The 24,224-nt window shown below is 44.4% G+C and overlaps 1 protein-coding gene across 1 annotated transcript; it reads right to left on the bottom strand.

The window, feature by feature from the left end:
- Positions 1–477: 477 nt before the first annotated feature.
- LOC129834702 (signal peptide, CUB and EGF-like domain-containing protein 2) lies at positions 478–24,138 on the bottom strand. Its single transcript, XM_055899924.1, has 22 exons — positions 23,962–24,138; positions 22,887–23,012; positions 22,642–22,776; positions 18,731–18,856; positions 18,502–18,618; positions 17,552–17,641; positions 16,879–16,995; positions 15,044–15,166; positions 13,841–13,957; positions 13,426–13,548; positions 12,906–13,022; positions 12,520–12,609; positions 12,189–12,311; positions 11,044–11,214; positions 10,496–10,702; positions 6,114–6,284; positions 3,575–3,742; positions 3,115–3,276; positions 2,673–2,870; positions 2,189–2,341; positions 1,933–2,012; positions 478–1,743 (listed from the first exon to the last, which is right to left on the bottom strand). The coding sequence occupies exons 1-22, from the start codon at positions 24,047–24,049 to the stop codon at positions 1,597–1,599; spliced, it is 2,949 nt and encodes a 982-aa protein (XP_055755899.1). The 5' UTR covers positions 24,050–24,138; the 3' UTR covers positions 478–1,596.
- Positions 24,139–24,224: the final 86 nt, after the last annotated feature.

Genomic DNA, 24,224 nt, shown 5'->3' with positions numbered 1-24,224 from the left:
CAATGAGACAGATATTTCACCGGATGTATACATGTGATGAGATGGATTTTGGCCGACAATCTGCACATTTTCTCATCGATTATACGTGTAATCTCAATACAGTTTTATGTTCCCAAACTACAAATATGTTATGCAGACTTTACCCATTGCCAAAGTTGTAAGAAACCGTATCGTGTAAGAGTGCAAAGGCGAATTGAGTTATTGCACACGCGCACTTGTGTTCCCGAACGAAAATATGCAGAGGCCAACAGGATCTCCCTAGGTGACAGCGTGGCAGGCAATATTTTTGTTTAATTCAAGAGCAAAAACAATTAGAACTAACTGAACACAATAACTCATGTTATAGAGCCTATATAAAAAACGACATAATTAATGTATTATTTTTATTTGGACAATGTTGTTGCTTATATTAAAAATAGCATATCAGAAAGCAAAAGAAGTAAAGCAAAAGCACAATATTATGTTTATTTGCTTTATTTACAACATGTTATATGTACAAACATAAAAATATAGACATACATTTATTTGCTAAGTCATAAGTGAATAGAGCAATTCTATTTTACAAACCTCTCATTCCATATCTGGAATGTATAATCTCACTTGATCCCCCTCATATTGCTCTACATTTCTAGTCACACCACTCAATAATCTCACTTCTATGAGTAGTGAAAAGTAGTCTTTGGTATCTGTTTGAATGATCATAGTGAAGAGCTAGTCTTGGTCCATGGGCATTTGTTGTTCACTCAAAGCCCAGTGGCATGGAATATTCACTGTCTGGTCATTTATTAAGTAAAACCATGTTTTCAGGACAGTGGAAAACGCTAACATTAATTTGAGGCAGCAAAAATACAGGTTGTGAGGGGATGTGTTGATACTGCACACGTGTCAGGAATGCAGTTAACTACAATACGTTAACATTTTCATCTAATACTTTTTACACAATATACAATACATTCATAAGGATCATTTATTTTGTGGTATCACTACATTCTTTGTAGTGCTTTAAAGTTCCCACCATAAAGTCACATTTGTGCTATATTCTTTTCTCATATTCAGGCATATTTCTGTCAACAATTCTGATCTAAATGTGAAACATGATTTTAATAATGTATGTTATAAGTATACACTATCTATGTGGTTGACATTTAGCATAAACCTCAGTTAACTTTTTATACATAATCAAGAGTCTTTTCTCATCCGCTTACCACTTCAAGCTTTATTCCTGAGAATGAAAGTTTAAAATCAAAAGGAAAAGACAAAGTCTGTCTAAACGTTGCAATGCTCACACACAGGAGTGTATGGAAGTATCAGAGATAGATGTGGTATCGAAGCACAAAAACTTAGCTCTAGAATGTAGACCAGATGTGATAGCGGGAGCTGCCACTTGTCTCCACCATGACAGTCCACTACCCACCTATTCCCAGAAGTTCCAATTGAAGTCCATTTGAGGAAAGTGTCCGAGTCCATCTCTCTTTGTCAACTCTAGCCTCAGTCAGTCTCTGTACAGACAGGATAAGTAAAGGACTCTTTTCTAGGGAGTAACTGGTAAAAGCGTTTTCTGAGATATCCATGAAGCAACTTGATGATAGTGCCTTCTTAAGGGCGAAGGAATCTCAAGACTTTAGAACGTAGAAATCGGATGAAGGATTTGGGGAACATTTCTCTTGACTCCTGTGCTGTGTAGTTGAAGAAGTTCTGTGGGTGGGCCAATACATCAAACAGTGCCTTCATAAGCTTCTTGTCCTGAGAAAAGAATGTAAACAAAAAATTAGTACAGACTAGAATTCAATCTGAGACAGAGCCAGCAATCATCTAACATTTTTACGTTGGTGCTCAAGTGAAGTTTGCATCCTGAATTTCTTATTGTGTCCACAAGAGGGTAGTATATAGCAGACAAAAGCTTTTTCCACAGGAAACACAAGAAATATTTACCTTGAGAATTTCTTGGTGATTTTCAGAGGCATATAATCTTCCATCTCTGACTATATCTTCGATGAGTTCCTGGTAGTCCTCTGAAACATATATCATATATGAACATACCCAAGAGTATATTTCTATATTATTTGTGCAATTGGAGGTAGGTGATATATATCCAGACTTAAAATACATTTCACAGACACTTGATACATTGTATTTAAGCATGTGTAAATTAAATGTCAATATTTCCACCAATAAGGATGTCTCTTACCATCATAGGTCACATAAGGGACTTGGAAGCCCTTCCCACTGTTCCCTTCATTCGATTTAAACTGTATCCACAGCCTCTTGGAGCGGGAGGTGAAGGCAATAGGCCGTTCATAGGTCTGGCAGGTCTCATAGGTCGTCACAGAGTTGGAGAGAGCTGTGAATTAAGGATATGGTCACATTATGACAAATCAAACACTAGCACTATTCATTACTCTGAAAGTGGCAAGATCTAATGGTCTATTAGAAGCCCATAGTAACCCCCATGATCTCTGAGATGTGCTATCCTATTATGCAGAACCTCCTACCAACACTGCCACCATCTTATAATTCTTTAAGACATTCATCACCAACATCTGGTCACCTGCAGTGAAATCACATTAGCACCTTGATAACACCCAGTCACCTAACAAGCCCTAACCTCCAACACGACACACAGAAAAGACAGACACATGCATGCACGCACACACAGAAAAACAAACACTCACAGCTCTTTCTCATGACCAGGTAGTCTCCACACTCATCCTCGATGGGGAGGAAGATCTCTGGGACCACGATGAGGATTCTGCGCTTGGGCGGTGGGTTGATGGTCCAGGTGCACTCAATGTTGGCTGGGTAGTTCCCTGGGTAGTTGGGAGACTCAATGTAGCCAGTGAAATCTCCCATCTCTCCCCCACAGTGTCTGTCTGTGAGGTGACAGGATAGTGTCAAATAGTTTACGCTGCCTTGGTGCTGCGACGCTAATTATCTACAGTAGCATCCCAAAGCAGGACAGGAGCAATATTTATTTGAGCACAGTAGAGAAACCTGCATGTAGTTTTAGTTTACTCTATGTGTAGCCATTAAATACATTTAAAATGTGAAGCCATTAACACACAAATACATACACATGCACACACACACAGACAACTCTTGTGTGAACATACATACTTTTGCACTGCATGATGTTGGTGGAGCCGTCAAAGTCGGTGGTGGTATTTCCTGGGCAGGAGATGCAGTAATTCTGACCAAACTCCATCTGATACGTCCCCATGGGACAACGGATACAGCGGTGTGTGCTGGTGTTGTAGTAATGTCCCGGTGAACACTGGACTACAGGAGCAGAATGGAGTGTACCACGGTTTAGCACCTCTCAAACACCAACATACAATAACATAAACCAATGTAGTATATTTCCATAAAACAGAAACTGCAGGGGAGTTCCCTTAATTAAAGATCCAGAGAGTCTTCCAAATGACACCCTATTCCCTATATAGTGCACTACTTTTGACCAGGATCCATAGGGCTCTGGTCAAAAGTAATGAATTATGTAGGGAATAGGGTGCCATTTGACGCGAAACCCCAGACTTTACAGGCATAACTAAATGGGATGGATAAGCTGACCCCTCACCTTTGGTCTCACACTCCTGGAAGGACACGGCACCATTGTGTTTGGTGACCAGGTGTCCTCCACAGTGGAAACAGGAAGTGCGCCCCACCTCTGGCTGGTAGGTACCCAGGGGACAGGGCAGGCAAGGGATGAAGCCATCATGGGAGAACTGACCAGGGGGACATTGACCTGGGAAAACAACAGAGGACTGGTCAGAGGGACACTTGTTTCATCAGTCTGCTCAAAGCAATATTCCCATCGTACATGTGGTCATTTAGCAGACAAACACTCTTATCCAGAGCGACTTAAAGACGAGCACTCTACCACAATAAGACTAAGGCCAGGAGAGCAGATGTCAGTGGAGTGATGTAACGCAAGAACATTATCTACCATGGAACAACCTCTCTCATATCTCCTGACTGACTTTAACAAACTGTCTCTCCCCCTAGCTCTTTTTTGTTTAGTCTATTGGTGAGGAAAGCAGGAGATGGGATCTGTGGCTTAGGCACAAATTGGCTGTGATAACAGTGTTTGGGGGGGGGTGAAAACATGGTGGCCCCTTCTTCTCTTTATTCAGGAGTGGGCAGGGGCCGGGTGTGGCTGTTTAATTCAAACAGGGCTTGAATGTTCGGAGGCTTACACAACTTTATACAAAGCAGCACATCTGCCTTTGGGAAGATTTTGATCAGAGTATCACCCCTTCCTGTGTATTTCATATACAGTGGGGAGAACAAGTATTTGATACACTGCCGATTTTGCCGATTTTCTTACTTACAAAGCATGTAGAGGTCTGTAATTTTTATCATAGGTACACTTCAACTGTGAGAGACAGAATCTAAAACAAAAATCCAGAAAATCACTTTGTATGATTTTTAAGTAATTAATTTGTATTTTATTGCATGACATAAGTATTTGATAACCTACCAACCAGTAAGAATTCCGGCTCTCACAGACCTGTTCGTTTTTCTTTAAGAAGCCCTCCTGTTCTCCACTCATTACCTGTATTAACTGCACCTGTTTGAACTCGTTACCTGTATAAAAGACACCTGTCCACACACTCAATCAAACAGACTCCAACCTCTCCACAATGGCAAAGACCAGAGAGCTATGTAAGGACATCAGGGATAAAATTGTAGACCTGCACAAGGCTGGGATGGGCTACAGGACAATAGGCAAGCAGCTTGGTGAGAAGGCAACAACTGTTGGCGCAATTATTAGAAAATGGAAGTTCAAGATGACGGTCAATCACCCTCAGTCTGGGGCTCCATGCAAGATCTCACCTCGTGGGGCATCAATGATCATGAGGAAGGTGGGGGTTCAGCCCAGAACTACACAGCAGGACCTGGTCAATGACCTGAAGAGTGCTGGGACCACAGTCTCAAAGAAACCCATTAGTACCACACTACGCCGTCATGGATTAAAACCCTGCAGCGAACGCAAGGTCCACCTGCTCAAGCCAGCGCATGTCCAGGCCCGTCTGAAGTTTGCCAATGACCATCTGGATGATCCAGAGGAGGAATGGGAGAAGGTCATGTGGTCTGATGAGAGAGAAATTGTGCTTTTTGGTCTGAACTCCACTCGCCGTGTTTGGAGGAAGAAGAAGGATGAGTACAACCCCAAGAACAGCATCCCAACCGTGAAGCATGGAGGTGGAAACATAATTCTTTGGGGATGCCTTTCTGCAAAGGGGACAGGACGACTGCACCGTATTGAGGGGAGGATGGATGGGGCCATGTATCGCGAGATCTTGGCCAACAACCTCCTTCCCTTAGTAAGAGCATTGAAGATGGGTCGTGGCTGGGTCTTCCAGCATGACAACGACCAGAAACACACAGCCAGGGCAACTAAGGAGTGGCTCCGTAAGAAACATCTCAAGGTCCTGGAGTGGCCTAGCCAGTCTCCAGACCTGAACCCAATAGAAAATTTTTGGAGGGAGCTGAAAGTCCGTATTGCCCAGCGACAGCCCCGAAACCTGAAGGATCTGGAGAAGGTCTGTATGGAGGAGTGGGCCAAAATCCCTGCTGCAGTGTGTGCAAACCTGGTCAAGAACTACAGGAAACGTATGATCTCTGTAATTGCAAACAAAGGTTTCTGTACCAAATATTAAGTTCTGCTTTTCTGATGTATCAAATACTTATGTCATGCAATAAAATACAAATTAATTACTTAAAAATCATACAATGTGATTTTCTGGATTTTTGTTTTAGATTCCGTCTCTCACAGTTGAAGTGTACCTATGATAAACATTTACAGACCTCTACATGCTTTGTAAGTAGGAAAACCTGCAAAATCGGCAGTGTATCAAATACTTCTTCTCCCCACTGTATACTCATAACAGGATGTGATTCTGACTGGGAGACTAGTTTAAAGATCACTTTTTTTAAATATCAAACCATGAGGGGAAACTATGCCAAGGTCTTTGAAGGAGCTCAGTGTATTTTGCTGCAGTTATCTTTATGATTATGATGGTTAAGTAAGTATCTAAGGTGACTCATGTCTCCTGTCTGGTGCACAGTTAGGATACATATGATTACTCATATCCTCAACTCTTGAGCCTTACCTCCACACTCAGAGATATTCCACGCCCCAACCGACCTGGGGCTTCCTCTCACCTCTGGCCCTGGGCAGGCCTCACAAGAATTCTTCCCCTCTTCATCTTGGTACATTCCAGCTGGACACAGAACACATCTTCCCTGATCCCTGTCATAGTACGTTCCAACAGTGCAGCTCACTAGCAAAAGGTAGAAGAATGAGGCAGATTGGCTAGATAATAGGGACACACACACACACACACACACACTGGCATTCAAGCCCACCACAAGAGGCCCAGTGTTAAGCTGTTAAAAAGACATTGCAAATCAACCTGATGCAGCTATGCAAAAATAAAGACGCAAGAGCACTGAGCTGCTCTCCAGATGCCTTTGTGTCCCACATCAAACAAGTTCTTACACTTCACATAACACTGGTGTGCATTGGGGAAAGAACTCTACATACCATCCTAAGCACCCTCACCTCTACCAAAGCACACACAGAGCCAGTCAAAATGAGTGTTTGTCTGTTCTCACGAGCGTGCAAAGCCTGATTACAGGGATGCACACCATCAGCTTTCATTTCCCCCTTTTAATGTTTTACTTTGTAGAACAACGTCTCTTATGTTTGAATTATTGTGTGTGTCTGGTGATGTCAAGAACTTCTTAAATGGGGAAATTACATCTAATCAGCTCACCGAACAGAGAGCAGTGAAGTGAAATCATTTTGCATTTTCATAAAAAAATATCCCTCAGGACAATCTAAGTAAGAAGAGCTTTTCAGGAGAGAACCAGCCATAATTAATGAGGAACACACAAAGCCTTTAACACACATCCATTATAAGTTGATTTTCCTTAAGAGAAAGAAAATGTCATTCTCACAAGAGCAGTTAATTTTTTCTGCCTTTTGTTTATCCTGAATGACCATGAGGAGCCACCGTCGCATTGTCTCCACCAGCTTTTAGCGAGAGAAGAGAAGAGCGAGAGAGAAAAAAAACCTTGAAGCCTTTCAAATGCAGAGGCAATTCTATAGAGTCCTCGAAATGATGGCCCCAAAGAGGTTTAAAAGACCTTTCACCTCTATTCAAGTATTTGATGACATAGGCAAACACTATGGTATCACAATAGTAAGGAGCTGAACCCAATAAAAGGGGTCAGAGTTCTGAATCCACCCATTCTGCCTGCCCCAATCCCTTCTTGCGCCTATCAAGCAGAGGCCCAAACAGCTGATACTAATGAATTCCCATGGAGTGGCTGAAGTCAATTCTCCGCAGCAGTTTAGTGGCTGGGGTCATGCAGAGTGGCCCTGACTGAGGGGGGATATAGCACTCAAACTCCCAGCTTGAATCAACAGCACTTCCTAATCCTCTCCAATGTTAAAACGAACATGCACTATTTTACGTAACAGAGATCGGGAGAATACTTGTACACTACACACTGGCAGAAACTAAAGTCCAACATACAGCTGATTCTTATACCGGGTTGAGGCATACGGAAATGGAAATGTTGTTGTTGATCAATCATGAATGATTTAGAATGAAAAGAAAAATCTGATCACACATATGGAATATTTCACCGGTTGGTTTATTGGAATACTGCCGTGTACTATATAATGCGATTCATAACGTTCACAATGTTTGAGAGAAAGAGCGCTAGATATTTTAAAAGTCAGGAATAAGAAGGCATTGCTTTTCTCTCAGTACTAGTGAGGCTGAGGCCGTGTTGTTGTGGAGGATTTCTCTCCCCACCGAAGCAGTGAGAACGAGCCCCAACTGGATTTACAATGGAGTGGGCAAACTGAAAGGGTTAAACTGCACTTAGTGAGCTAAGCCAGGCGTGGAGGGAAAAATATAGCTTTATAGAGCTGGGGGTTACGGCTCCCTTTCAGCCCCCCTTCCAAATGACACGTCTACACCCCTGCCTGTCCACTGGTCTGCTTAATGATCACCTGAAACTAACTGCAGTGTGGGAATCCTACACTCTGGTAACTTTACTCTCCTGAGTTAAAAAAAACAAGTCTTAAGATTTAAGTAGCTAATTTGAAACACAAAAACAACAAGCAACAAAGCTACAAAGCAAAAACAACATTAAGGGTAATTTGAATCCAGGCCAGGATTCAGGATTCAAATCCAGGTTAGTCTCCTGTTATTTGGAGGCAGAAAAAAACAGACACCAGCGAGAGTCCTCTTTGCTGGGGATAGCCTGGATTAAGAGATGCTTGGTTTGTAAAACAATTAGACATTTCTGCCAAAGATGATTAAGTTTCATGATTTTTCCATTTTTCCATCCTCACCCACTCAACCCCCTCCATCCTCACCCACTCAACCCCCTCCATCCTCACCCACTCAACCCCCTCCATCCTCACCCACTCAACCCCCTCCATCCTCACCCACTCAACCCCCTCCATCCTCACCCACTCAACCCCCTCCATCCTCACCCACTCAACCCCCTCCATCCTCACCCACTCAACTCCCTCCATCCTCACCCACTCAACCCCCTCCATCCTCACCCACTCAACCCCCTCCATCCTCACCCACTCAACCCCCTCCATCCTCACCCACTCAACCCCCTCCATCCTCACCCACTCAACCCCCTCCATCCTCACCCACTCAACCCCCTCCATCCTCACCCACTCAACCCCCTCCATCCTCACCCACTCAACCCCCTCCATCCTCACCCACTCAACTCCCTCCATCCTCACCCACTCAACTCCCTCCATCCTCACCCACTCAACTCCCTCCATCCTCACCCACTCAACTCCCTCCATCCTCACCCACTCAACTCCCTCCATCCTCACCCACTCAACTCCCTCCATCCTCACCCACTCAACTCCCTCCATCCTCACCCACTCAACTCCCTCCATCCTCACCCACTCAACCCCCTCCATCCTCACCCACTCAACTCCCTCCATCCTCACCCACTCAACCCCCTCCATCCTCACCCACTCAACCCCCTCCATCCTCACCCACTCAACTCCCTCCATCCTCACCCACTCAACCCCCTCCAACCTCACCCACTCAACCCCCTCCATCCTCACCCACTCAACTCCCTCCATCCTCACCCACTCAACCCCCTCCATCCTCACCCACTCAACCCCCTCCATCCTCACCCACTCAACTCCCTTCATCCTCACCCACTCAACCCCCTCCATCCTCACCCACTCAGCTCCCTCCATCCTCACCCACTCAACTCCCTCCATCCTCACCCACTCAACCCCCTCCATCCTCACCCACTCAACTCCCTCCATCCTCACCCACTCAACCCCCTCCATCCTCACCCACTCAACCCCCTCCATCCTCACCCACTCAACTCCCTCCATCCTCACCCACTCAACCCCCTCCATCCTCACCCACTCAACTTCCTCCATCCTCACCCACTCAACCCCCTCCAACCTCACCCACTCAACTCCCTCCATCCTCACCCACTCAACCCCCTCCATCTTCACCCACTCAACTCCCTCCATCCTCACCCACTCAACCCCCTCCATCCTCACCCACTCAACTCCCTCCATCCTCACCCACTCAACCCCCTCCATCCTCACCCACTCAACTCCCTCCATCCTCACCCACTCAACCCCCTCCATCCTCACCCACTCAACTCCCTCCATCCTCACCCACTCAACCTCAATAAGGATGGGGGGTAAGAGAGGAGAGCTCTGGATCAAGACAGAGGCAGGCTAGAACAGCTTTGAGAGGTCGGTCTACAATAGTCTTCAGACCCCTTAAATATGGTGGCTTGGATCAGATTCAGACAGGGGCTCTAGAGGTAGAAGACCAATCATGGACAGAAAACTGACCGTCTTCTACTGACCACACTGAGACAGACAGGCAGAGTGCAGCAGCAGGCAGTGGGCTTACTATTCTTACTGTGAGGCCCTGAACTGGGGCCACGCAGCTCTCTGCTCCCCTCCGCCAGAGAAAACACATGCCAGCCTCCTTTCCACTGCTGATGTTGACAAGGTGCCATTAAAGCTAATGGACTTTTCCTCCATTATGGCTGTAAAACGAAATAGGACCAGCGGCAACAACAGCAAAAGCTAGCGGCTGCCATCACACCTTCTGTTGCACTTTATCCCACGGAGATGCTGGAAGATCTCCTCGCTCTGCAAGCCAGCCAACAACAGGCTCTCTTTTCTCCCCATACCAGCTCATTACAGCATGTCTGCACCCAAATATGGCAGTCATCTGGCCGACGCCTGCTCCAAATCCAATCATTAAACAAACCTGTCTAAATATATCTTGCTGGCATGGCTATGACTATGAGCTGCTCTGTGTGGGAGCCAGGACTAGACTCCAGGGGTGGCTCAGATACAGGCAGAAACAGATACAGGTAGATACTCAAGATGCTACTAATTTTATACATAAATATATACCTATATCTTAACATACTCAGAACACTCAAGATGCTCACTCACCACACTTCCTGTCCACCAGCACTTGTCCTTTCCCACAGTGTTCCGGCAGGTCCACCGGCCGGGCCAGCCTCTTGGCCAGCTCGTAGTTAGAGCCAGCGAAGTGGAGGTGAAACTGCTCCCGGTGGATGGACTTCCTCAGAGTACGGATAGTCTTCCTCAGCCTCTTCTCTGAGTGCCGGCGCACACAGCCCAGGTCACAGCTCTCTGCTGAGAGAAACACCAGATACCAAAACTGTCCTCGCAACGCAATGAGACCACAATACACACTCAAACAAAACCACACACACATACCGGTACTAAAATAGACAGACACACACACTTGTGTACATATCCATTCCAACACACAGCTCCCTCAGAATACAAGGGAAACCTCCAAACCTACATCTTCCCCAAAGTTCCCACCACCTCAAAACGCCACATCAAAACAGGAGATACTTTAACATGTTTGGCTTGTTAAGTGATGAAAAATCAAGAGCAGAGAGAGAAACAGGAAGCAGAGTGTCAGCCAGAGGACTGGGGTCACAGCAGGGTAGGGCAGAGAGACCAACCTGTTACCTCCTCTAGGTTCACATCCAACTCAAACTCAGCTGTGATGGAAGAGCCCTCCTCCTCGTAACCCGCCTTCCTGCCGTGACGGCTCCGCATTCGGTGGCCAGACGAGCTGCAGCGCAAGCGCACATAACTGAACTGGACGTTCTCCGTGAAGGGGGACCTGCTGCCTGTGGACACGACCAGCCACACAGGACATGGACACGCACAAACACATGCATGCACGGAGACAAACACACATGCATGCACGGAGACAAACACACATACACATGCATGCACAGAGATAATTACACATGTTACTGAATAACTATATGGTCTACAATTGTAGCAGGATAAAACTTAACTGCAATGTCATAACACTTCAATCTAAGGAGATTATATCCTTTGTGTATTTTTTTTAACCTTTATTTAACTAGGGAAGTCAGTTAAGAACAAATTCTTATTTTACAATGACGGCCTACCCCGGCCGAATCCTCCCCTAACCCGGACAACGCTGGGCCAATTGTGCACCACCCTATCGGACTCCCGATCACAGCTGGTTGTGATACAGCCAGGGATCGAACAAGGGTCTGTAGTGACGCCTCTAGCACTGAGATCCAGAGCCTTAGACCGCTGTGCCACTCGGGAGCCAAGTACTGATGTTCAAGTACTGATGTTTCTAATCATTCTTTAAAAAGCAGTGACTTCTCTGTGAATCCGGTTAAACATGCACTCTTTTCCTCCTGCTCTTTTTGTTGCCTTTGGACAGGGGGATGACGAGAGGAGACTGGGAAAAGCTCCCTTTTTATTTGAACACCATGCCGGAACCCATTGGTGAAAGAAATGTATCCAACAATCGGAACTCCGTTTGATTGATGGCCGGGTAGGGCCCAACTGAAAGGCATGCTATGGCTAATTACATTTTCCCCTGTCAATGCCAGACAATGTGCAGTGCTGAGACATTAAAAAAAATTCAAACCGCACTACCGCACCCCCAACGTATTTCTTTCATATTTAGCTCACTCTCCGTTTACTTTAATCTAAGCAGCCTCGAGGTCTGGTTCCTGTTATCAAGTTTGTTGCATGAAATGTAGGCAGTGCCAGGTTAATCTGCATTGTTTTAATGAACGAGGAGCTGTTGGACGTGTGTTAGAAATCTCTGTACCTGAGTGAGCTGCGTTCAGGCTCTCCTTCAGTCTCTCTTGACTACGTTTCAAGTTGCACTTTCCTGTGCCAGACTTAAAAGTGGCTGTGGTCTTAATTCGCAGGACACTTGACATTTCTGGTCCTACGGTACAAAGGAAATAATAGCACATTGTTAACCTTTGATAAAAATGAAAAATCCCTTGACTTCCATATGCCTGTAAATCAAAATGTGAATACTGAAGACTTGATTTGGTATGAAGTTGTTCTGCCTTTATATGTTGTGTTTCTGGTTGTTTAGGTCAGGCTAGAGTGACAGAGGCTAATGCAGATCTGTGATGGTGTGTACTTGCCCAAGCAATACGAGCTACTTCCATTCCTTTGTGCTCCAGCCAAGCAGGGCAGAGGCATTCCACAGGTCACTGTATAAGAATCGTCCATCCCTGTAAACGCACACAAGGGCATGAGACAGGCCACCAAAGACAAAAGGCAGAGCCACAAAAGGCCTGGCCACCAAAAGCAAAAAGACGGCGTTCCGGAACATGAGGCAGCGCTGCTCTGCAGACTGATAGTAGTAGTAACTCCATTTATGTCCCAAATGGTACCCTATTTCCTGTATAGGGCACTACCCTTGACCAGAGTCATATGGGCCCTGGACAAAAGTTGTGTAATATAAAGGGAATAGGGTGCCATTTTGGATGCAATCCAATAGTAGTAGTAGTAGTAACTGATAACTCACCACTGGTGATGTGGACCTGGGACTGGCAAGTCAGGTAGCAGCGGTCACCTCCCTCCTGCCTGCTGCAGTTCAAGGTTGGTTTAGAGGGGGGCTTTGTTGCTGGGAAACCCTCTGCCTCTAGATGGAAACCATAACAAACTCAAAGGTGAAGAGCAAACTTGGACCGTGGTAGACAGACAGACAGACAGACAGACAGACAGACAGACAGACAGACAGGAGGGTAGAAGTTGTGAGAACAGAGTGAAACATATCCAAGAAGACAATGGGAACAGCAGCAATTGCCTTAATTCTGTTTTTGTCCTCGGTTTAAAACCAAAGACCAGAGAGAAAGACAGAGCAGTAAAGACAAAGAGAAGAAAATAACTCAAAGTATCTCCTGTTTTTAGTACCCAAAAGTTTCAAAACATACATGTGGTACACAACCACTGATTTTATGTCAAACACTCCCTAAAGGACAACTCAGGGAGTACCCACCCCAAACCTTCTAGAGCCCCCCAGGCCTGAAGGGGCACTGTCTTACCAATACAATCCTTTTTGTTCCAGTGTAGCTTATAACCAGGGTGGCAGTGGCACTCAAACCCACCCATGGTGTTCTCACAACCCTGCTCACAACCTCCGTTGTTCACACTGCACTCATTTATGTCTGAGAAGAAAGCAGGGAAAACATCCATATGTTATTCGCAGAATCTCTCACCTCACTTCATTCACAAAGCATCCATTATTTTTTCTGCAAAAACTACTAAAACACCACAATGAACTATTCAGAATGGTGTGAAATGGTGTAGATGGTACCAAAGCTCTTTCACCATAAGCATAATACCCTATACACATTAGTTTTATAGAAAACACAAACATGAACTATTCAGAATGGTGTCAAAGCCCTTTCCCCATACCATAAGTATAATACCCCATAAACATGAATATTATAGTCTTACCTCCACAGTGGGCCAGTCCATACAGGCTGTACCCTTTGTTGCAAACACACTCAAAACCACCAGGGGAGTTCACACACGTGTGACCACATGTCCTTTCGAAATAACACTCGTCTATATCTGTCATTAAAAGCAGAGGGATATTCTTTTTCAATTTAAGGTAGTAGAAATTGGGGTTTTAAATGGTACAGCATGGTATCACTAGGCGATGAATTGTGGCATTGTCTTTTGATAGTTAATGGTAGAGACAGCAGCATCTTAATGACGGGTTGTATCAGAGGGATGAAATCTAAACGTTAAGCTTTAAACTAGCACATGTTAAGGATCTTTAGAGGAATCCTTCAAGTCAATACTGGCAAACCGTTCAGCCTCCCACTCTCATTGTCTTATCTTCCAGCACTTACACAGAACAACAGCTCAGTATACTGTGCTGTCCCAGCCCCTTCCCCAGGTGTAGGGCAGTCAGGCAGGAGAGTGAAGAGAAGAGGCCTACCCTAACAGGAGAGTGGAGAGAAGAGGCCTACCCTGGCAGGAGAGTGAAGAGAAGAGGCCTACCCTGGCAGGAGAGTGAAGAGAAGAGGCCTACCCTGGCTGGAGACTGAAGAGAAGAGGCCTACCCTAACAGGAGAGTGGAGAGAAGAGGCCTACCCTGGCAGGAGAGTGAAGAGAAGAGGCCTACCCTGGCAGGAGAGTGAAGAGAAGAGTCCTACCCTGGCAGGAGAGTGAAGAGAAGAGTCCTACCCTGGCAGGAGAGTGAAGAGAAGAGGCCTACCCTGGCTGGAGACTGAAGAGAAGAGGCCTGCCCTGACAGGAGAGTGAAGAGAAGAGGCCTACCCTGGCTGGAGACTGAAGAGAAGAGGCCTACCCTAACAGGAGAGTGGAGAGAAGAGGCCTACCCTGGCAGGAGAGTGAAGAGAAGAGACCTACCCTGGCAGGAGAGTGAAGAGAAGAGTCCTACCCTGGCAGGAGAGTGAAGAGAAGAGGCCTACCCTGGCTGGAGACTGAAGAGAAGAGGCCTGCCCTGACAGGAGAGTGAAGAGAAGAGGCCTACCCTGACAGGAGAGTGAAGAGAAGAGCGCTACCCTGACAGGAGAGTGAAGAGAAGAGGCCTACCCTGGCAGGAGAGTGAAGAGAAGAGGCCTACCCTGGCAGGAGAGTGAAGAGAAGAGGCCTACCCTGGCAGGAGAGTGAAGAGAAGAGGCCTACCCTGGCAGGAGCGCTCGTCAGTAAGCAGCTTGAAGCCCTTCCAGCAGTTACACTCAAAGCTGCCGATGGTGTTCCTGCAGAAGTGGTCGCAACCGCTGTTGTGCAGCTCACACTCATTAATGTCTGTGAGAGACAAATTATAAAACTGTTATTATTCAGATAGACATACACTCCCCTCCATATATATTTGGACAGAGAAGCAATTTAAAAAAATGTGTCTCTATACTTAGGAGACGGTACATAATGTCAGCTTTTATTTGAGGGTATTTCGATACATATCTGTTTTACCGTTTAGAAATTAAAGCTCTTATGTATCTAGTCCCACCATTTAAATAAGTTTATCACTTTTAGTGTATTTGTCACGTTCCTGACCGGTTTTCTGTTATTTTGTATGTGTTTGACGGTCAGGGCGTGAGTTTGGGTGGGTAGTCTATGTTATGTGTTTCTATGTTGGTTAATAGGGTGACCTGATATGGCTCTCAATTGGAGGCAGGTGGTTTTCATTTCCTCTGATTGAGAGCCATATTAAGGTAGGTGTTTTCACACTGTTTGTTTGTGGGTGGTTGTCTCCTGTGTCTGTGTTTATGTTGCCACACGGGACTGTTTTCGGTTTGTTTGTTCGTTTGTTCGGTTTATGTAGTCTGTTTCCTGTTTCATGCGTTCTTCACGTTATATGTAAGTTCGTGTCCAGGTCTGTCTACATCGTTTATTTGTTTTGTAGTTTATCAAGTATAGTTCGTTTTGTGTCTTGTTTAAATAAATAATATGTCATCATACCTCGCTGCACATTGGTCTTCTGATCCCTCTCTCCTCTCCTCGTCCGAGGAGGAAGAGCTAGAGAATCGTTACAGTATTAAAGTTGTCAAAAGGTTAGCATTTAAATAGTATATCACTTTTAGTGTATTAAAGTTGTCAAAAGGTTAGCATTTGGTCCCATATTCCTTGCACGCAATGACTACATCAAGTTTGCAGTTTGTTTTGGTTGTGTTTTGGGTTATGTTTTGCCCAAAAGGAACTGAATGGTGAATAATGTCTTCTGCCATTTTGGAGTCACTTTTATTGTAAGTAAGAATAGAAGACGTTCTGAACGTTCATGTGGATACTACCACGATTATGGATGATTAGTGAATAATGATGAGTGAGAAGGTTACAGAGGCAGAAAGAACGATCTCACTCATCGTTATTCATGATTCTTTCATGATTTTTCTTAATCATGGCATTAACAGGATTAATTTAGTATTCAGAAACATCATATTTACTCACTTAGAAAGAAAATTACTCCAGTCATCATTCAACCATTCAGTTCCTGTTGGGCAAAACATAACCCAAAACACAACCAAAACAAACTGCAAACGCATCCAACGAGTTCGTAGAGTCACAAGCTTGATGTAGTCATTGCGTGCAAGGAATATGGGACCAAATACTAAACTTTTGACTATTTTTATACACTGTAAGTGTATTCGTCCAAATATTTATGAATTCTTCACATGGAGGAAATTTGTTACATTCTGTACTGTAGCCTCATATGAAACATTTGATATCAAATCTAAAATGCTGGAGTATAGAGCCAAATGAAAAATGTTAGCTTCACTGTCCAAATACCTATGGAGGGGAGATGTGAAGCTTGTTAAATAAAAGTACACTGAACTGAATAAGAGATGGAGATGAAGATGGCCTGCCTCCAAAATGGCACCTATTCCCTTAAAAGTGCATTACTTTTGACCAGAGCCCTATGGGCCCAGGTCAAAAGTAGAGCACTAAATAGGGAATAGAGTGCCATTTGGGACTCAGCAATAGAGATGGAGTTGAGGTTCTTGGTGGACGGCCGGTCTGACCTTTGCACGTCTTCCCGTCAGGCTGCAGAGTGAAGCCCACAGGGCAGCTGCAGCGTACGCCCGTGGATGTGTCCTTACACGTGGAGTCACACCCCCCGTTATTCACCGCACAGTTCTCTGAAAGGCCAGCGTGAATAGATTCAATGTCAAAATGCCGTTGTTATGTACTTTACTGAATGAAGGGTTATAAAATGCCTATACATCATGTACTATCATTATAGAGCTATTGCCAAAGTCTGTTTTTTAACCCTACCAACAGACATTGAGTAGACAACAGCAGTAGTCCTAGACACTGAGCTAGCAACCAGTCACCCAGTCAATACGCCATCCCCATCCTAAACGGAAGGAAAACATGTGAAATGTACCACACTGTCACAAAAGCATATTTTTCAGGGGAGGAATCGGGCGGTGAAAAAGTGAGGGTCCATATTCATTTCACAGTTTGTTCTAAAGCCTGTGGAATGCCTTGGTTTACTGGGCCTTGCTCTTCTCCCCTCTGAAAAACACCTCTGGCTGATTCCTGGCAGCATAACCCATGGTAACTAAAGTCATTCAAATAGTCCAACTGACAGAATCCTCTCAGTAGCTGAGTCTGTTTGGTTTTGTTACTTTAGTGCTGTGTAAGTAACAATGGGTAATAACAGTGGAATTTGTGCAATTATACAATTATTACCCATGAACAGTCTGCGCTTGACACGTTTGTCCACCTCAGTGAAGGACGTGGCGTTGTGATCAGAGCTCTCAGTAGTTGTCTCATCCCGATCTGTAATACAGACAGTGGGTGACGTGAGTAACAGTCAGTAACCTAACCAACAGAATACACGTAGATACATACACAGTGTTTTAGTCTAACTAAAATAAACATAAGTCAACATTTAAGAAAATGGTTTGCACCAAGTTGCCTCCTGTTCTGTTCTGTCTGCTGATGCACAGTAGCTGAATTGCACCTTGGCGGTCTGTAAGTGTAGTCTACCTCCCCTGGATGTTTTTCTGTGTTCCTCTCTGTAACCAGCAGCATGTTTACACCTCAGGCATGCAGTTTGGCTGTCTATGTGTGTGGCAGATAAGGCAGGAGATGGAACTGTGAGATGGATCTGGAGACAACTCAGTGATAATCCTGGACCCCACACACACAGTAGCGCCGCGGGAGAAACAGATACTACCCGCAGGCCTACCGTACGTCTCCTTCCTATCTGACGGCTGATGCTTATCATATCCACCATGTGCAAATGGAAGAAATACACACTCGCTATCAGGAAGGATGGCAGGCTCCTCAAAAGGATTGCCTTTTCATCCACAGGCTCAAGATGTGATCATTTAAACAGGTGAGTTTCAGTGGGGGAGAGTAACAAAAAGGAGAATGAAGAAGTGTACAGATGGAAATATCTAGAAGGATCCAGTCCATTTCACCATTGTTGACTAGGTAATCTGGTTTACCATACATGGAGATGCTTAAAGGTAAGTACCAAATCAAATCAAATGTATTTATAAAGCTCTTCTTACATCAGCTGATGTCACAAAGTTCTGTACAGAAATCCAGCCTAAAGCCCCAAACAGCAAGCAATGCAGGTGTAGAAGCACGGGGTATGTAAGTAGGCCTGGATGTGGTTGGTCTGCTCTTACCTACACAGGACCTGCCGTCAGGGTGCAGGGTGTACCTCACATGACACCTGCAGATGGGCCCCTGCTCCATGTCCTCGCAAGTGTGCTGGCAGCCCCCGTTACCATGGTTACAAGTCACTAGGCCAATGACACAAAACTTGGGTCACTTCCAAAGTTCAACTCATGTGTTATCTAAACAATACTCTTGGTTGACCTGGCTAAACGATCAATCACAAAACTTCACACATACAGATGCAGCCTCTTTGGTTCTTGGCCAGCTCGAATCCTGGGCGGCACTCGCAGGCCACTCCTCCCTTGGGTGTCTCCTTGCAGATGTGAGCACAGCCATGCTCCTTATTCATACAGCTAAGGCCCTCTGGGAAAGAGAGGTAACACTTTACATTAGGTTGCTCCTATACCTGTGTAATAACACTGTAACTACACTACTAACAACAGTATATTCACATGTTGTTACATATAATACATGGTAATGAAATACAGAGGCAAAACAACTGACACTGCACAACACCAATGATGTCTGATGATAGATTATTGAAGCCCCCTGACTAGAAATCTGCCACAACCCTTTGGAACATGGCCCAACAATAACACTTCCTAGAGAGGGCTGATGCATAAGCTGACATGCAAGTGCAGTGGACCCATCAAATGTGCAACTCCAAATGGACTGGTCTGGCCTAGCTTTTTCAAGCCATATCAAAAATAGAGGGGAAAGAAAAGCAAGTGGGGGGGAAATGACAAAGAGTAAAGCCAACAGGCAGAGGGAGAGAGCTTTTCCTTGAAGCCAAGCAGAAACAAAGCTAAGAACCTACACTTTGAGTGGAATCTCAGATACAGTCGAAGTCGGAAGTTTACATACACTTAGGTTAGAGTCATTAAAACTCGTTTTTCAAACAAAAAAAATATTTTCTTTATTTTCTTCTTTTTTTAAATTTTACCCCCTTTTCTCCCCAATTTTCGTGGTATCCAATCGCTAGTAATTACTATCTTGTCTCATCGCTACAACTCCCGTACGGGCTCGGGAGAGACGAAGGTCGAAAGCCATGCGTCCTCCGAAGCACAACCCAACCAAGCCACGCCTCCAACCCGGAGGCCAGCCGCACCAATGTGTCGGAGGAAACACCGTGCACCTGGCCCCCTTGGTTAGCGCGCACTGCGCCCGGCCCGCCACATGAGTCGCTGGAGCGCGATGAGACAAGGATATCCCTACCGGCCAAACCCTCCATAACCCGGACGACGCTAGGCCAATTGTGCGTCGCCCCACGGACCTCCCGGTCGCGGACGGCTGCGACAGAACCTAGGTGCGAACCCAGAGAATCTGGTGGCACAGCTAGCGCTGCGATGCAGTGCCCTAGACCACTGTGCCACCCATGAGGCTAAAACTCGTTTTTCAACCACTCCAGAAATTTCTTGTGAACAAACTATAGTTTTGGCAAGTCGGTTAGAACATCTACTTTGTGCATGACACAAGTAATTTTTCAAACAATTGTTTACAGACAGATTATTTAATTTATAATTCACTGTATCTCAATTCCAGTGGGTCAGAAGTTTACATACACTAAGTTGACTGTGCCTATAAATAGCTCGGAAAATTCCAGAAAATTATGTAATGGCTTTAGAAGCTTCTGATAGGCTAATTGACATTATTTGAGTCAATTGGAGGTGTACCTGTGGATGTATTTCAAGGCCTACCTTCGAACCCAGTGCCTCTTTGCTTGACATCATGGGAAAATCAAAATAAATCAGACAAGACCTCAGAAAAAAATTGTGGACCTCCACAAGTCAGGTTCATCCTTGGGAGCAATTTCTAAATGCCTGAAGGTACCACGTTCATCGATACAAACAATAGTACGCAAGTATAAACACAATGGGACCACGCAGCCGTCATACTGTTCAGGAAGGAGAAGCGGTCTGTCTCTTAGAGATGAACGTACTTTGGTGCGAAAAGTGAAAATCAATCCCAGAACAACAGCAAAGGACCTTGTGAAGATGCTGGAGGAAACAGGTACAAAAGTATCTATATCCACAGTAAAACGAGTCCTATATCGACATAACCTGAAAGGCCGCTCAGCAAGGAAGAAGCCACTGCTCCAAAACCGCAATAAAAAGCCAGACTACGGTTTGCAACTGCACATGGGGACAAAGATCATACTTTTTGGAGAAATGTCCTCTGGTCTGATGAAACAAAAATAGAACTGTTTGGCCATAATGACCATCCTTATGTTTGCAGGAAAAAGGGGGATGCTTGCAAGCCAAAGAACACCATCCCAACCATGAAGCATGGGGGTGGCAGCATCATGTTGTGGGGGTGCTTTGCTGCAGGAGGGACTGGTACACTTCACAAAATAGATGGCATCTTGAGGAAGGAAAAGTATGTGGATATTTTGAAGCAACATCTCAAGACATCAGTCAGGAAGTTAAAACTTGGTCGCAAATGGGTCTTCCAAATGGACAGTGACCCCAAGCATACTTCCAAAGTTGTGGCAAAATGGCTAAAGGACAACAAAGTCAAGGTATTGGAGTGGCCATCACAAAGCCCTGACCTCAATCCAATAGAACATTTGTGGGCAAAACTGAAAAAGTGTGTGCGAGAAAGGAGGTCTACAAACCTGACTCAGTTACACCAGCTCTGTCAGGAGGAATGGGTCAAAATTCACCCAACTTATTGTGGGGAGCTTGTGAAAGACTACCCAAAACGTTTGACCCAAGTTAAACAATTTAAAGGCTATGCTACCAAATACTAATTGAGTCTATGTAAACTTCTGACCCACTGGGAATGTGATGAAAGAAATAAAAGCTGAAATAAATAATTCTCTCTATTATTATTCTGACATTTCACATTCTTAAAATAAATTGGTGATCCTAACTGACCTAAGACCGGGAATTTTTACTAGGATTAAATGTCAGGAATTGTGAAAAACTGAGTTTAAATGTATTTGGCTAAGGTGTATGTAAACTTCCGACTCCAACTGTAAGTACTTTACATAATCAGATTTTACCGTGGTCATTCTACATATTCATATACTTTATACACTGAGTTTACAAAACATTAAGGACACCTTCCTAATGTTGAGTTGCAACCCCCCCCCCCCCCCCATTGGTTGCAACGGGGGGCCCCATTTGCAGTGAAAACAACTTCAATTCACCCTCTGAATGGCACGCATACACAATCCATGTCTCAATTATCTAAAGGCTTAAAAATCCCTCTTTAACTTGTCTTCTTCTCTTCATCTACACTGATTGAAGTGGATTTAACAAGTGACATCAAAAAGGGATCATAGCTTTCACCTGGATTCACCTGGTCAATCTATGTCATGGTATGTCATGGATAGAGCAGGTATCCATAATGTTTTGTACACTCAGTGTGTATGGGATTCAGAATCACACTATTATCTTCTATCCTAATACCATCATTGGCCTTTTCCCAGGTCACTGTAGAGAGCAGCTCCATTATTATTATGCTGCAACGGCTGAGTGGATGTGCTGGTAGGATTAGTAACTTTTCCAAGGGAAACTCAATGTAGTGAAAAACCTTTGGATCTCTTCATTGAATTTAGTGAGAATAAAACAACAATAGATGTGAGAGCTTTATTCTAATGTAAGACACAGGCCACAAAAGCCCAAGTGTTGCAGTTATTAACTTGTTTTGTTCTCTGGGACACGGGGCTCCTTTTCCTGGGTTCTTTGGAGCCCAAATGCTCTAGATAATGCCACAGAGAGGGGACCGACTTAACAGCTGTCATCCCTCATTGTGCTGTCAATCACACTCTTGTATGTGAACATTCGAGAATTAGCTCCATAATTCTCTGTCGTGCCCCTGACACGGCTTAGTAGCCTACCTTAACATAAATGTACACACACACACACACACATAGGGACGCACACACATAGACTGAGACACAAACATAAAGAAACAAGCATGGACTGAGACACAACAGACATGCGTGTACACACACACACACACACACACACACACACACACACACACACACACACACACACACACACACACACACACACACACACACACACACAGACAGACAGACAGACAGACAGACACAGAGAGACACATACATACACACATTTGAAGGTGGGAAGGAGAGTTGGAAGCCATCACAGGGCAGGTATTCCAGGGGTACTCACCCACAGAGCGGTGGATACATGTGTGCTGGTTGTCACTGAGGAAGAAGCCCTCTTTGCAGCGGCACTCATAACTCCCCATGGTGTTGACACATGTATACTGGCACCCTCCATTGTTGAAGACACACTCGTCCACATCTGCAGGCAGAGCCAGGACATGACTTCTCAGAACAATGAAATAACTGGATGATTGTCAGACACTCAATACATCAAATGTTGTTTACCTTGTAGTCTGAAATGTATCTTACCTAGACAATTATGTCCATCGTGCGCTAAATTGAATCCATCATGGCAAGTGCAACGATAATTGCCTGGTATGTTGTTACATTCGTGTACACAGCCACCATTGTACTCGATATCGCATTCATCAATGTCTAAAAGGGAGTCAAATCGAGATTGATGAATGTTTGCCATTTGAGCATTTAGCGGAAAAGGGTCCTTTCAAACAATGGGCCACATCATTTAAATAAAAAGTAATGCATTATGCCAAGGTTTATGATATATAATCAAAATTTCATTGAAACTTGTCTTGGTAATCCATGGAACTCTTGGTCCAACGAATTCAAATATGTCTCATATGATCCCAATACAAACATGAGTGATGAAAGAAACAAGGAATTACAAAGGAGATAATATCCTTCACATTGTTTACCGTCGCCTTTAAAGACTACTTTACACGTGCACTTGTAAGAGGCTTGAGTATTTTGACAAATAGCATCAATGTGACAGCCATCACTTCCTTCTGCGCATGGATCCGGGGTTGAAATCCACATTATGGCATAAAATGTTACCAGAACAACATTTCGTTATGAATCTCAAAAATCTGTATTTTAGTCATGTACATTATGATTGTGGGATTAACGTGCTCCTCATTAAATCCCCAATATTCAATTCAACACTGAATAATTTCCGTTATATTGGTAAAAGTCTAATTCACCAGGTTCTGAGTACTAAAGTTAACAAAACATTGATCCGATTGAACCTGATCAATTATTCCCAAAAGTATTAAAGTTAAGAAAAAATACAAGTCAGGACCCATTCCTTATCATCTGTACATTTGTTATTCCTTTTACCTGAAAACAAGTTAGTAGGTAGGTAGGTTAAAATGTAGGACTTCATTAAAAAAGCAAACAAACAAAAGAGATTCATCAAGTTCCAATCCCTACAATTGAAGCCAATACTAAGTGGGCAAACTATAATAATGTAAACAAAATAAAGTCTGCCAAGTAGTTGGAAACTATACATCCTTAGAAAACAACAACATGGGCGCAAACACTCTTATACAGCGTGCGTAAAAACGGTCTTTGAACTCATAAAACGTACCTGGGTTCTCTAGAAGAGCTCCGTTTTGGCGAGTATTTAACAAGAGCAAAAACAAACAAAAGTCTCTTGCAATACAAATAGCTCCCATGGTGATATGATCCAAGTTTAGAGGTGTCCTTAAAAGGACGCGTTTGCTCTGAAGTCTTGACCAAGTGTCCGCCTCATTTTCATTCTAGCCTGTCAGTCGGCTTCACGAGTGGCTCTGGAAAGAGAAAGGAGTGTGTGTGTGTGTGTGTGTGTGTGTGTGTGTGTGTGTGTGTGTG

Source organism: Salvelinus fontinalis, chromosome 35, assembly GCF_029448725.1.
Source record: "Salvelinus fontinalis isolate EN_2023a chromosome 35, ASM2944872v1, whole genome shotgun sequence".
NCBI classification, from domain to species: Eukaryota; Metazoa; Chordata; class Actinopteri; order Salmoniformes; family Salmonidae; genus Salvelinus; species Salvelinus fontinalis.
This window is presented reverse-complemented; position numbering and strand designations above follow the sequence as displayed.

Coding starts and splice junctions, on each gene's coding strand:
- LOC129834702 (XM_055899924.1), bottom strand. CDS start 24,049: ATGGGAGCTATTTGTATTGCAAGAGACTTTTGTTTGTTTTTGCTCTTG. Junction 13,549..13,840: donor TGGACTGGCCCACTGTGGAG/GTAAGACTATAA, acceptor CTTTCTTCTCAG/ACATAAATGAGTGCAGTGTG. Junction 2,342..2,672: donor CCTGGTCATGAGAAAGAGCT/GTGAGTGTTTGT, acceptor CTTAATTCACAG/CTCTCTCCAACTCTGTGACG.